Source organism: Papio anubis, chromosome 14 (assembly GCF_008728515.1).
Source record: "Papio anubis isolate 15944 chromosome 14, Panubis1.0, whole genome shotgun sequence".
Taxonomy (NCBI): Eukaryota; Metazoa; Chordata; class Mammalia; order Primates; family Cercopithecidae; genus Papio; species Papio anubis.
Window position 1 is genome coordinate 75361128 of NC_044989.1, and position 16186 is coordinate 75377313.

The window sequence follows — 16186 nt, forward strand, 5'->3', positions numbered from 1 at the left end:
GAATATGAGAATAGAAAGTGACAAATATCCTTTTCCTATAAATGGAAGTAAAAAATGAATTCTGTTGTCAAAATTATGTCAATAATTGTCAATATAATGCCAAGTGACATTATAAATATTATAAATGTTAATAGCTATGAAAGTAGGGAACTTTTTAAAAAAACTTTAAGATAACTATTTATATAATGAAATAAAACATATGTATCTTTGAAATTACCAAAGATAATAGTCAACAAAACCATCTATAAAGGAAAAATAGAACAAAGAATAAAGAAAAACCAGAAAGTATTAAACCAAATGATGAAAGAAGACCATCTATAACAATATATATAGATAAAGACAATGAGTGTGGAAATGTTCAACTAGCCTATTAAAAGAAAAAAGACTCTTAAGTTATGAACCAATATCAAAATATACTGTATGTAAGAGGAAGTCTCACAACAAAATGATAGAGAAAAACTAAATATATGGAAAAAACTAAAACAAAATGATGAAAAAGTATAAGTAAACAAAACAGAGGTGTCACTATTAATACTACAGGAAGTAGTGTTAATGGCAAAAAAGCACTAGAGTTATAAATATATTTTCTATTACTAAAAGTATAATCCCTAGTGAAAACAAACATATCTTCAGCACATGTAGGGCAAAGCTTTTAAAAATATAAAGAGAATTTAGCAGAAATACAATTACAATGAAAGATTTTAAGGTATCACTCTCGCTCTGTGATTGGATAGGTTATCAAAAATCCATAATAGCAACAATTTGAACAAAATAGTAAGATGATTCACTAACCAACTTTGAATCCTCATCTGTCTCCATATTTCAGGCCATAAAAAGCATTCTAATAAGTCCCAAAAGGTAACCTTTGGTATATGCCATAGTCTGTTTCGCATAAAAAAGGAAGGAAAGAGGGAATGGAGGCAAGGATGAAAGAAGGAAGGGGGAAGAGAGGAAGCAAGGAAAGAAGAAAGGAAGGAAAAAAGAAAGGAGAAAAGAAAGAAAGAAAAGTTGAACTACCGTGGACTTAAAATTTTCCTAAATGCCTATTGAGTCAATAAAAAAATTTATATAGTGGTAGATTGTTTAAAAAGTAAAGAATACGAGAGCACTATATATCAGTGTTTATGGAATGGAGACAAAATGAATTTTATTGGTAGATGTTTTCACTATTTGACAATCGAAAATAAATGAACTGAGCAATAAAATAAAAAATCCAGAAAATGCGCATTTAAACGAACTTAGGTAGGGGGAGAAAAATAAAAATAAAAGCTACATTAAAGAATGAAAGGCAATAGAACTGGTAAATAAACTATTTTGGCAAGTATTTTGGAATAAAAACAGAGGAAGTAGAAATTAAAAATGTGAAAAGATGATGTATAATTGATGTAAAATTGTATGTTATTAAATTTAAGTCACTATGAAATAGATTTTTTTCTTAAAAATATAAATTAACAAATTGAAAAAGCAGATAAACTAAAAGTGGCAGTGATGAAATAAAATGTGCTATAGAGTTTCTTTCATAAAGGGCTCAAGGGCCAGCTGGTTTTATGGGTAAGTTCTTTTGCCAATTTCAATGCTATTTTGGAAAACAAAGACAGTTTTTAAAAGCATCCCTAACCTTGATACCAAAATCTGACAAAGACAGCACACAGAAAACCAAGCAAATATTACTTTTTGATGTTGATATAAAAATCCTATGTAACATAACTAGTCAGTATATTAAAAGCATAACTTAACGTGACCAACTAAGATTTACTGAAGAGATACAGGGAATAGAATTAAAATGATTTGCATACATGGAGCATATTAAAAATACTTTTCTCAACAGATGCTGATATATTTTTGCAAAACTCTGTCATACTGGGAATAGTATAATGCTTCTTAAAATAATAAAATGTGTGACTATTGATAAACAGTCTTCTCAGCAGTTCATTGAACACTCAACTTAATTGTGAAACCAATAACCAAAAACCTACTTAATGGTAAAGTATTGTAGGTGTTTCCAGAAAAGCAAGAAAGTTAACAAAATTATTATTATTTAATACTGTGAAAGTTAGGGTCATTCCAGTACAACATGAAGCAGAAATAAGAGGCATAACTGCTAGAAAGATGGAGACAAAATAATTATTTATAGATGATATGATTGTATTCCTGGAAAAAAACAGCTTAATCACTATTAGAATCAAAAAATTGGCTAGATAAAAGATAAGTTCACAAAACTAACTTACTTTGATATATCACCAGCTAGAAAATATGAAAGAAATCATTTCAAAATTTGTACATAATACTCCAATTTAAGCTCAATATAGTTAATTCCTTTTCCCTCTGAAACGGTTCCTGAAATTATCAAAGGAATGTAAAAATTCATCTCAGCTCTGGAAACAAGTGCAGGAGGTCACCCATTGGCCAGAACAAATTTCTTCAGTTACTGAGCAGCTGAGACCAAACTGAAGGAGAATCTGGGCTGCTGCAGGAAGAACAACCTTTTTGGGAAAACAATTGTAAGGAACTTGCTGCAGCGCTGAAGGCTGCAGGGTGGAGCTGACCAAGGGCTTGAGAGAAGGGGTGAGGCCAAACCTTGAACCTACTGTTATCTTTGGGATGTGCAATTGGCATTAGGGTAAGAAACTGACAGCTCGCGGGCCAATGTGCACTTCCCATTGGCTTGATCATCTGGAGACATGAACTGTAATGACTAATGAGGTAGGGGCAGGGCTCTGAATATCCCCAGGCTGCTCCTGTACAGTGTTGACGCAGTTGGGAAGGGCAGAACCACAGCAAAGCCACACGTACCCCTTTTAAATCTGGAATTGAAAGACTTGAGTAGGGATCTCTGTAACTTGGAATCCATTTTAACTCTCCGGGCTACAGTTATTAGAATGAGCAAAAAGAGAAAACGGTTGGATGTTTGCTGAAGCTAATGTGGGAAGAAAAGTAAGTGTCTGTGAGATATCTTACTTCAAGAAACAGGTGGAAATTCAAAGTAATCCCATATTTGTTTTTAAATGAGATTTGAGAGGCTGTTGCACTTATGAGAAGGGCAGAAAATACTTCTTTCAAATGAAAACATAATTACAGAACTGAAAATACTGTTGCACTTTTGAAAAGGGCAGAAAATACTGCTTTCAAATGAAAACATGATTACAACATTAAAAATGCAGAGGAAGCCGTGAAGAGCAGATAATCTCTTCATCTTACAGTTTCATCAGAAATGCCTAAGAATTCACCCAGAAACCATAAAAAGATGAAAGAAATAATCAAGTTAGTAAAATAGTAAGGGGCATGGAAAGCACACAATTTATGTGTAGCAGTAACTCTGAAAGGAGAGCAGAAAAGAGGGCAGGCCATTAAAAAATGTGTTTTTAAAGGAGAATTTCCCTGAACTAGAGATCTGACTTTAGATTAAAAGCTCTTAGCAATGACAGAAAATGACAGAATCCTCTACATATACATGTCTTCTGGTGCGGCTTTTGAAAATACAGTACGAAATGAAGAATTACAAGAAGATAAAGAGAAATCTTAAATGTATGCAGGCAGAAATCACAAATTATGTAAAACGGGAAAAAATCAGATGGTATCAGATTTCTTCACTTAAGTAAATGTTGGAAGACCATGGAACAGTGTCTTAAGAATTTAGTGAGAAAATGATTGTGGTCTATTTTTCAGGTGCTAAAATACTCATTTTATTTCATCTTTTTATTTCCTGGTGATTTTTTTCAAGTGATAATATTTTTATTCTAAAAGTAGATGTCTTAAAAAGTTCATGTTACTTAATTAAAAAATGCAGTCAAGGCAAGAATTTATTTTCAGTAGAGATAAATTATTTTAAACTGCAGAAAAGCTAAAGTAAAAGGTTTAGATGACCTACTATTCCACATCAAAGTAAAAACATTGCGTATTAAATTTTGCTGCATAATTTTCCAGACTTTTCACCTACAACCCATAAGTACATGGATACACTTTATAAAACATACAAGGGGCACTAACTGCACATATTACTTTGAAGCCTGCTTTATTTACTAATTGTAATATTATGATAAATAATATGATCATAATATATGATCAATATTATTAATATTTTTGCATTAATTAATGTGCTTGTATAATGCCATTTTAACAGCTGTATAGTTTTTTGTATGAATGATCCATTATTTCTTTAATCAATCTTTTATGATTTGGTATTTGTTTCTAATTTTACAGCTCTATAAACCATGCGGACATCAAATCTTACATAGTATAATTGCAGTTAAGACTTTCTAAGAATGCAATTGCTGATTCAAACCAACTATACTTTTGAAAACCTTGACAGATATTGTCAAACTCTGCTCCTGAAAACAGCTCCCACCTTCCCTATAACCTCATTGATACTTAACATTTTCATTAAGTTTTAACATGGGCCACTCAAATAAAGGAAAAATTGCATCCATTATTTGGAATATAATTTTTTCATAATCTTTTATGGGCTGTAGTTTTTTGAGGGTTGCCTTACTCTTATTGATAAGTTAGAGTCCTCTATGTTAGTTTTCCTCATATATTATAATTTTTTTCTCAGTTCGTCACATGCAGAAGTTCTTCTTGGAGTTTCTGGATATATAGAATTTAACAAACACATCTATAACTACATCTGTATCTGTGTATCTATTTACTTACATATGCAAACCAGCAATCTTTCATTACGGCTTCTGCCTTGAGGGTTATGCTTTGAAAGCCTCTACTCCATCTCAATTTATTTGGAATTTATATTGGTTTTAAGTTGTGAGAAAGGAATCCAGTATTATGATTAGTCCAGAGTTTCCCCAGAATATGTTTTATGGATAATACTTCTGTGTGATGTTTACAGGATTAATTAAAAGAAGGATTTCACAATCAAATAAGTTTGAGAAGCACAAGGTTTAGGAAAAACCACTGAATTTCTTTACTGCAATCAACACTTACCAGAATGGAGACTAGTCTTTGCAATAGAATTTGAAGTGGCAAAACATTAGACACAATGCAAAGATATGTCAATATCATACTAGATAAGTAAATTATGGTTTCTCCATATAAGGAATACTATGCAGCTGTAAAGAAAAGAAGTGAGAATGCTTGCAATACTGATGGGAAAGGATATCCAAGATTGCTAACAGAAAAAGTCAGAATATATTATATATTGTATTGTACATTAAGAAAGGAGACAGTAACAATATATGTTTACACTTTCTTAGATGACATTAAGAAATGTTAGAAGGTTTATTAGAAACCAAGAATAGTGGTTATCCATAAAGTGGTAGGGGTAGAAAGAGGGCAAGTATGAGAGAAAGAGAGAGAAATCTTTTCCTAATTACTTTTTTACACTCCCTGATTTTTAAACCACACAAATATATTATGTATAAAATTTTAAAAAATTGAAAAGGAAACCATCTCAAAGGCTCCAATATGCTATTATATATTGTGACTCTCCAAGTTGTGGGCAGCAGTAGAATAGAGAGTAATCTACAAACTCATTCAAGTACAGAATCCTACAATTTTAGGTTATTCAGGTTTCCAAAAATATTTATGGAATAATCCCTACAAATTTGACATGCTATCTTTAGCATATACTAAACACAAACTTTTATACGTTTGAGTTTTTGTGCGTGCGTGTGTAATTTCTAGTTTGCTTTTATTGAACGATTCTGCTTCTAGTACTGTGTATTTTGATATCTTGAATGGCAAGTCATTTATTATTATTCTCTTAAAAGTTATTTTGCTGATATCAAAATTAATTCTTCTTGTTTATTATTTTCTTGAACAGTTTTTATCCATTAACTCTTTCAGATGATTCACTTTATCAAACTGCCTAAACATACTCTTAGGAATAGTTTGAGAAGAACTGATATCCTTAAGAATTATATAAAGATAGAAGGGAAACTGTTTTCTACATACACTTAAACACTTTCTGCATTTTGAATCACGTGGAATGTAGTTCTCAAATATTTTCTTATACCATCCAGTAAAGTCTAAATTAGCATGATATTTTTCATTTTCTTCACATAAATTCTGGCTGTTTCTTAATTATTCTCAGGATTCTTACTTTGTTTTTGTTGAAAAGGAGATCCATTATTCATTTTATTTTGTCAAGGATTATTGCTGAATAATTATTGCTGAAATGAGCTACTTTTTTCTTCAACACGTATTACATTTTAACAAATTTAATTTTGGCATTTCTTGAGGCAAATATATGATGCTCTCCTTTAACAAATTAATTTGAAGAAATATAATAACAGATTTCCTGATAATTTATTTACTAGTATTATTTGCTAGAAAAAGTCATGCTCAAAAACATAACATTGCTGTTTCAATATAATTTGTATTTTTTTGGTGAATGTTTTAATTGGGATGTTTGTACCTATATTTGTAAATGGAGTTGGTCTGAAGGTTTGTTTTTGGAGTTGTCTTTGTTAGCTTTCTGTATTTAGGTTTTACCAAATCTCTATAATAAATGAGCAAGATTTCCACATTGTTCTGTACTCTTGAATAACTTATAAGGGTATTTGAAAGATTTTCCCTGCACAGATTTTGATACCAGTGCCTTTTGTAAATGTAATTTTTGAACAGTAGTTTCATTCCCCTTTACCTCCAAGCTGTATCAGTTTGATAATTTATGGTTTTGTAGAAAATCATCCATTTAATCTTATTGTGAATTATGCTCTCTGGCCTCTGTGCTTTCTCTTTCTCCATCTGAGGGCAGCTGCCTCCGGAAGTTGATGGCAGCACCCCAAAGGAGTCCTAAATTGGGTGGGCCCATCTTTCTCAAGGCTTCAAGGCTCACACTTTCACCTCCTAATTAGGCGCTACTGGTATATAGAGGCCATAACAGCCCTTGGTGGCTGCTTCCTGTTTGGCCCTATCTGTACAATGTCTACCAGAAATGTAGTAAAATTTCTGACATTTGTGTGGCAACCTTCCTAGTTTCTGCAGTAACGTGGACTTTCCTCCCTTTTTTTTTTTTTTTTTTTGACTTTGTTCACTCTGATTTCTGTCTGGGGGTCAAGGTTAAGGGCATGTTTTTATGCTAGCATCTTCCCCTGCAGTGTCAATGCACTCTTCCTTCTCAGTTTAATTGCTTTTCATCAGCCAAAGCGATAATACTAGGGGCTCTGGGCTATCTTTATAAGTGTAGAGGGTGTCAGGGGAAGAGATTAATCACAACAGCTAGCATAAACAGTCAATCCCGGAAACACAAATATGTTGACACCCCTTTGGCCAAGGCCTAGAGCAGCTTGGCAAAGGATCCACATTTTTTGTTTTTAATTTGTAAAATAATCAAGAAGGTGGAAAATTTGAGAAGTAGTGCTGTAGGTATATTTTTAAATATTCCTGTCTTACTCCCTGTTAATGAGCTGATTTTCAATTTTTATTATTGTGAACGAAAGTAAATAATACATATAAATATAAACATTTCAGCTGATTTTTGATAATGAATCATAATATACAAAAGATAAAGTGCTGTAAATAATGACAATGGCATATTTTTGTAGCTTCTGTTACAGTTGGTACCTGTAGAGAATTATATTAGAGCTAACATATTCATATTCACTCACATTTCCACAAAATATCAATGAACGATTCTGTTTTCTAACATAGTCTCCTCTCCCATTATTATTGGTAATATTTAGAATTCAGAATAGGAATGTCTTACTTCTTGCTAAAACTCTACCATAATGTTATGTACATAGAAACTTAATTATCAGAAAATGACATATGGCCAATATTAATAAATGACTCAGGGAAGCAGAAATTCCCAGCTTGTCTAAATCTCATTTTTTTGGATGTCTTTTTCATTTTTCATCCTCATTACAGATTTTTTCTTGGCTTTGGTGGAGGGTCCTCTGATGAAGAAATGGTGGCTCGTTCATCTTCCTTGTCCTCAGGGGCATTGCCCTAGTACCTTCTGGGACCATCGCCATCTTACAGCCCACATAACAACTACAAGAGTGGGTGTAGCTCTGATTATCTTTGAAAACTACTGCATACTCCTCACAGTTTTTATAGAAAAAAGGAAACGGTCAATACATTTTGCAAAGCCAAATTTTTCTTCATGCATTCACCTTTCTTTTTCTGTGCTTTCTTCTCCAATGGGAAAAGTCACCTTTGATCACATGTAAAATCTTTCTTTATTACCTGTCAGTCATCTCCACCTTCCTAGAACTTCCTGTGTAGTGTCATAGTTTTGCCAGAGCAGCCATGCTAAGCTGCTGGGTTGCTAATTATTGCAGGACTTAATTAAAAATTATGATAATATTGTATTAATGATGAGCCTAAGTCCCCATTTTCATGAATGTTATAATGTTAGCGAAATCATCTATAACTGTGGATTGTAAACATAGACAGGGAATGGCAGACAAAACTGAACCAGTTCCTTCAGGGATCTAGGAATATAGCTAGAAGCAGCTCACTTTGAAGCTAGTGGCTTATCTTACTAGTCAGTTAAGAGAAACCACGGAAGTAATACATTTTCGAAAGGGGATTTGTTAACAACATATGTGTGTATGTGCACGTGCGTGTGTGTGTCTTCACATCATGTCGTAGAAACAATTTTAATAACATAGGAAATCGTTTATGATATGGTAAATGAAATAAGCAGATTATAAAATATATATATACGAATGACCATTAAATTATAAAAAGATGTTCATCCCCACTCCTAAAAGAGAAATGAGCATTTTAACTATGAGATCCCATTCTCATTTTTTTTTTTCCCCATCATATGGATACAAATCTAAAAGCTTCATGATATACTTTGCTGGTGAGGCCTTGGAGAGACAGGAACTCTCACACATTGCAGGTGAGAATGTAAATTAGTACAATCCTGCATGGAGGGCAAATATCAAAATTAAGATGATATAGTCTATTTTTGAGATTTTATGCCATAGGTATTCTTGCATGATATTTATAAATGTTATGCATGGTGGCATTCTGTAATAGCAAACCATTGAAGGCAATCTAAACTCCACTAATAAATGATGGGTTAAATAATAGCATACATTCAAAAAGTGGAATACTAAGAAAATAATAGAGAAGGGGCCGGGCGCGGTGGCTCACACCTGTAATCCCAGCACTTTGGGAGGCCAAGGAGGGACAGTCACGAGGTCAGGAGATCGAGACCATCCTGCCTAACATGGTGAAACCCTGTCTCTACTAAAAATACAAAAAAATTAGGCGGGCATGGTGGTGGGCACCTGTAATCCTAGCTACTCAGGAGGCTGAGGCAGGAGAACGGCGTGAACCCGGGAGGCAGAGCTTGCAGAGGGCTGAGATCATGGGACTGCACTCCAGCCTGGGTGACATAGAGAGACTCTGTCTCAAAAAAAAAAAAAAAAAAGAAGCTCTTTATGAACAATATGGAAATATCTCTAAGACATACTGAGTTTAAAAAAACAAGGTGCATAACAGTGTGCATAATAGGCTATGTTTTGTCTTATAAAGAGAGAAACAATCTATATTTGTGTTGACTTCTACTTATATAAGGCACTTCAAATTTTTATAAGACACCACATTTTTTTTTCTTTTTTTTTGAGACAGGGTTTCACTCTGTCACCCAGGCTGGAGTGCAGTGGAGTGACCTCAGCTCCCTGCAACCTCTGCCTCCCAGGCTCAAACGATCCTCCCACCTCAGCCTCCCGAGTATCTGGGACCACGGGTGCACTTGCCACCACGCAGAGCTAATTTATTTGTAGAGATGGGGTTTCACTATGTTGCCCAGGCTGGTCTTGAACTCCTAAGCTTAAGCAATCCATCTGCTTGGGCCTCCCAAAGTGCTTGGATAACAGGTAAGAACCACCGCACTGGGCCACCACATTTTTTAATTTTTTAATCCATTCTACTGATGATGGATATTTGAAACATCTCCAGTTTGGGGGGTATTAAGAGCAATGCTGATAGGAACATTTTGTTTGATGTAATCGAGAGCATACGTGCATGGGTTTTTCTTAGGGTAATTACCTGCAAGTGAAATTTCTGAGTTATAGGGTATGCATAGCTTCTTCTTTTCTAGACACTATGAAAGTATTTTCTGGGCTGGGCATGGTGACTTATGCCTGTAATCCCAGCACTTTGGGAGGCCGAGGCCAGTGGATCACCTGAGGGCAGGAGTTCAAGACCAGCCTGGCCAATGTGGTGAAACCCTGTCTCTACTAAAAATACAAAAAATTAGCTGGGCGTGGTGGTGGACACCTGTAATCCCAGCTACTCTGGAGGCTGAAGCAGGAGAATTGCTTGAACCCGGGAGGTGGAGGTTGCAGTGAGCCAAGATAGCGCCATTGCACTCCAGCCTGGGCAACAAGAGTGAAACTCCATCTTTAAAAAAAAAAATTTTTTTTCCAATGTAATTATTAATTTATACTTCTTCTAGCAGTTGACAAAGGTTCTTATTGCTCAGTTTGAAACACTTAGTTTTGTCAGATTTCTTAATATTTTCTAGTTTGATGGCTGTGTAGTAAGATCTCATTATCGCTTTAATTTGCATTTCACTGGTAACAAATGAATTTGTGTGCCTCCTCATATATTTATTGGCTGTGTGGATGGTGTGTGTGTGTGTGTGTGTGTGTCTGTGAAGCCCATGTTCAAAACCTTTGTCCGTTCTTTTATCGGATTTCCTGTCTTTAATAGGGCTTAATTTAATCGATGTTTTAGTAAATGTTAATCTAACTGTATTTGTAAAAGTTAGTAAAGAGTTTGAATGAATGATCATGGTTGCAGGCCCACCATACAGCCAGAAGGCAGGTGCAGCAGCCTGAGATTTTTCACGAAAAGTTTCATGTAATTAGCTTACACAAATTATTCATCAATTAAATTGGGTCTAAGCATCTGCCCATCACACTGTCTGCTGCCAGTCATCTTCCAGTGAACCCAGATTAATGAATGATGCTAACATTGGTAGTTAACATTCACTAGACCCTTACCTCTATGCAGGGCACTAGGCTGAGGATTTCATGTAGGTTATTTTTACTTACATCTCTCTATGCTTCTTTGTGGAATGTACAGCTGCTCCTCAACTTACAATAGGGTTAGATCCAGATAAACCCATCATAAATTGAAAATATTTTAAGTTGAAAATGTACTTACCACACCTAACCTACCAAACATCATAGTTTAGCCCAGCCTACCTTACATGTGCTCAGAACACTTACATTAGCCTACAGTTGGGCAAACTCATCTAACACAGAGCCTATTTTGTAATAAAGTGTTGACTATCTCATGTAATTTATTGAAAATTATACTGAAAATGAAAAACAGAAAGGTTGTATGAATACTCAAATTACAGTTTCTACTGAATGCATATCACTTTCCCACCATTGTAAAGCTGAAAAATTGCAATTTGAACCTTCGCAAATGGGGGACTGTCTGTACTATTAGGCTCAGAGCCTTAAATTACTTGACCATTATGAGTCAGCTAGACAGTGATGGGACTGGGAGCTGATCGCTCATCTAACTCCAGAGCACACACTCTTCTAATTATTATACTGCCTCAAAACAAAGTTTCCATCTGGTTTCAAATTTGGGATTGTTGTGTACTCTGAAAGTGGCAATCATTTCTTCTAAAAGAAGAGAATATAATTAAGTAGTTTGCTTAGACATGGTAAAATTGAAATTGTCTAGAAATATATTATAATGTTTTTTGAATGATACTGACAAAAACAAAATAGGTTTGAATAAAGCTATGCTATGCACTTATGTTTCCATCACTGTCATTCAGTGAGTGACAAATACACTATTTTGACTTACTATTGTATCAATAAACATGTTACAATTCATGAATAGATAACAATAGATGCTGTTAAGCCAAGTTTATTTTTTAGGTTAAAATGATGAAATAAACAACAATTGCAATCGTAACTGTATATCCAGTAGCAGCTACCCTAAATTCTCAAAGCAAGGAAACAAGACAATCCAACACATCATGTTGAGTCTCAAAGGGATTTTCTATTCATTCATAAGCATAAAACACCAAAAAACACCAAAATGTTCAAAAATAAGACTCCCCCCAAAACAGTATTCTTTTTTGGAAAAGACCCCAGAGATCTGTGGGAAAATTAATCTTTATTTCCAAGTTAAACTTTGAATTTGTTATAAGATTAAAGAACTATGAGTATTTGAAACAAAAGTTGTAGAAAGTGATCAGATTTTGAAAAGACCATGAAAAACTAAGAGCTGAGCTACAGCCCATGGAAACGACGGGCGACATTTCTGAAGCAGTTTATATAATGAGCTTTAATTCAGAGACTTTTTTTCCCTTTTGAGGAAACCCTCTGGCTTGAATACGTTCACAGGTCCTGTATGGCTTGTAACAAGCTGTGTTCTTTCTCCCTCTGAGACCTTGCTCAGGCTTGTAGTTTCATTTGAAAGAATAATTTTCAATATTTCCTAGGCTGAGCATTAATCCCTCCATTGCTTGATCGATTAAATCCCACTGTTTGTGTCTGGAAGGCGACGTCTGAGCTTTATGTATTGCTTTCTGGCAAGCTGCATTTCCATGCTCATGGAACAGAAGCAGCTGGGTAACTGTGTGCAACAGGCTTTCAGCCCTCAAATCTTGGGGGGAATGACAGGTGTGGCGTCTCATTTTAACTCAAGTTTCAAGGTCTCATAATTATACTGCTATCTGAGCCAGCTGATCAATTTGGTTCATACCTTTTGTATGGCATTTAATAGCTTACAAGGTGAGAATATATTATCTAGTTTGATCTTCACAAGAATTGTTTATAGGAAACAGAGCTCTATTATCTCTTATTTGAATAACGAGGAGAGGCTGTGACCCTTGCCCAGGGTCACATGGCCAGTAACTGGCAATCTTGTAATTAAAATTCAGATCTTTTGATTCTAACACCAGTGTTCTTTTATGATTCACATAAAAAACCTGAGATTGGAGAATTATAGAGGGCTTTCAAAAAGATCCACGTTATCTATGTGCTCTGAGTCCCGAAAACTAACTGTAATATAAATGTCACATTGTGGCTCACTCGAGCAGAGCAAAACAAAGAATATGCCATTTCAATGTTGCCTCGAGGATAAGAAGTCTTGGAGAAAATTGCTGGGATACTTTGAAAAACCCTAAATGTGATCAGGCAGGCCCCTAGAAGGTAAGTCTGTCTGCCCTGTAAGGGACCCGTAGCTCATAAGGTCTCAATGCCTGGCCTGGCCTTCACCTGTGTTTCACCTGCATATGTTCTATTTCTCCAGCTGTAACATCCTGGGTGTAATTGTATTGTTTTGGTCTTCTGCAAAGGGGAATCTCTATCTCAAGATTTTCAAGTGCAAGTACCTTATCAGGGAGAAGAAACACCAGTAGGAAAAGGGGGCTGTAGTATAGGGAAGACACAGTGGCCAATAAAGGGTATATTATCCAGGCAGCTACCCCTGGAGATTAATCCCACAAGAAAAGCTTGGACATGATGTAAAACACACACCACAGAGACACACTCCCCTGAGGGGTGAGAGACGGGTGTTCAGATGCCAGCTCCCCTCAGGCTTTGTTCTTCTTCTTATTTTTTGCAGTGCAAAGTGAAAGCAAGTTTATTAAGAAAGTAAAGGTATAAAAGAATGGCTACTCACAGACAGAGCAGCCCTTCAGTCATTGTTGAGAGCTGCTGGGAGTGGGAGGTAATTCCCCACCTTCCCGCATCCTGTGCAGGAGAGAAGAGCGGCATTCCGCATTCCGTAGCTTAGGAAAAAGTTCCTAGGCAAAGAAAGGCAGATCCCGGCAGGGTAATGTCTCTGGTAAAAGGCCCGAGGGATATGGCTCTGCTATAACAGGATCTAGATCTTATATTTCAAAAATTATCTTTCAATGCTTAAAATAGTATTTGGGATACTACAGTCCCCTGATAACTGTGGACATAGTAACGTGATATGAGAGTATATGTGAGAAATGCTTATGGATACACATTAAATCGGTACCATCAAAAGAATATGGAAAGAAAGAAAGATCAAGAAGGGGCCAGGAAGGCACCCTGCACCATCATTGCTTTGGCATGAGGAGTCATCTCTACTCACACTTTCTCATAAATCTTGTTGGGATGCTCTGGCCATTCGATCATGCATACGACTCTGCTGGGCATGGTCTCTGTGGTTGAGTAGTAGCCCTGGGGGAAGGCCAGCAGGAGAGCCAGGACCCAGATGACACAGATGACCACTTTGGTGGCCGTGGCGGACAGCCGGGGCTGGAGGGGATGGATGATGGCCATGTACCTGGAACAGAGAAGAAAGAATAAAGTTCTGATTTGGTCACCAAAATCTGCATCAGAGATTCCATATTTTTCCTGCCAATAAGAAAATTCATGGAAACCCTTTGATTCCTGATGATTTATACAATTATTTTCCAATTCCTTTTCCATATTCTATCCTTAAGCTTTATGATATGCCATACAATGCCATCATGCCTAAGAAAAGCCAGCTAGATTTTTCAGTATTTCCGAACCCATCTAGCAACATTCAAGGAGAGACATTTTCATTATTGAAATGCTTGTGCTGGGGACAGGACAGCCAAGTATAGGTAAGTGAAATCAGAAAAATAAGAACAATGTTGTAAATTTATTTAATATAAAGACTGACTTTCATTCTTTCTGGATTAAGGGATAATGGTGATCAGAATAGTAGTTTTTTTCAATCCTTATGTGATATTATAAAAGGTTAGCAGTCCTACCTCGGTCCATACAATTTGAGGGGAAGTAAACATGTCTCTGTGACAAAGCATTGGCCTAAAGTCAGCAAAAAACAACAGCTCCTGGAGAAATTGTGATCAATTCTTTGAGCATCTAGGAGTCAGTGTGTGGCTGACTATACATACTTCATGAGGAGAAAGACGGTCTCTACCTGCTGAGGCAGACAGACTAGAATGCACAAAGGACCAGTGTGGATGACATTTCATTGCAGGAAGAGTGGAGCACAGCAAATGATGACTTCATGTCTGAAGCCATTCCTCCATCTCCTCACTCCTGGGCTCTGGCACTAAACAGTGTCATCTGAATGAATGTGCCCACATGTTTGAATTTGTGCACAGCCCCTGAGATGTTGCAGAGATTTGAAGGATAGGTACTTCCTATCAGCCTTTCATATCAGTGATAAGCACATCAATTCTGCCTCTTTCATTTTCAAAGGCATCTCTCTATGCATATTTTTCTTGTAAAGTTTATAGCTCTATACCTTAAAATAAGCATTTTTTAAAGAGAAGGAATGATATCTTATAGGGCCTTTGGCTTTTAAATGTTATCTGACAAAACCTCAGAATTACACATTGATTCTCTGACAGTCAGGTGTTTCCAACATCCATGGGACAGAATGGTCAACGGAGACTTAAAAAATCTGCAGACAAAGAGCAGCACAGCTGTCAGCTGGCTCCACATCATTCCACATAATTATTTTGCTGTATTCTTTGGACTCCTAGGATCTCTAGACCAGAATTAGGGCCAGGGTTACAAGTAAAGCAATTTTATTCAGTATGCGCTCAATAAATTCCCACTGGGCACCTGCCACGGTAGAGCACAGTGTTTCCTTCTGGGCTATGAGCTTGTAATTTCTCCAGGGAGAAAAGGTGCATCAATAAGCAGCTCAAAACACAGCAGTAGGATAAGTGACCTCAAGTGGTAATTGGATCAATACCTTAGAGTCTTAGGGGAGCTGCGGAGACACGCAAGCCCTGGAATGGCAGGTGGTCTACTGGAGGGGCTTCAAGAGGTGTGCTGGATTTGAGTGAGCCTGCTGAGCATCCTGCCCCAACGGCAGGAAGCGTTTGCAGCTTTCTTCTTTCTCCATGTTAGGATTAGGCTTTGTTTGCATGAAGGCTTCCTTTAGCATCCTCTTATCACTGTAAACTTTAGAAACTTTTCTCTGCATTTTGGTGCTAGGGACCTGGGCTTTCCTTCTCTGGTCTGTAAGGGCCACTGAAAGTGTTCAGTGTATAGTGTCTGACTACTAGGAGGACACTTCATGTCAAACTTTATATCAGAAGTCATGACGACTCCCAGGAAGGAAACTCCTAGAAACTCTTCCTTCTGCCTCTTTTAGAAAGTGGGTAGGTGGTCTTAAAGTCAGGAGAGAGTGGAATTATAGGAAGGGACTTGGAAAAGATATGATGTTGGGGGTGTGTAGTAATCTATACATCTCTGGGCAAGTTTCCCTGGTTCTGTTGATGCTGTAAAGCCTATCACTCAAATGCTGTCTGAAGGTC

The 16186-nt window shown here is 36.3% G+C and overlaps 1 protein-coding gene across 2 annotated transcripts in view; it reads right to left on the reverse strand.

The window, feature by feature from the left end:
- Positions 1 to 16186, reverse strand: part of TACR1 (tachykinin receptor 1) — a 150443-nt gene that overhangs the window by 57306 nt on the left and 76951 nt on the right. For both annotated transcript variants that reach the window (XM_017947667.3, XM_017947668.3), the window contains one exon: positions 14014 to 14208. In XM_017947667.3, coding sequence (XP_017803156.1) covers positions 14014 to 14208 — 195 coding nt within the window. The remainder of the gene's footprint in view (positions 1 to 14013; positions 14209 to 16186) is intronic.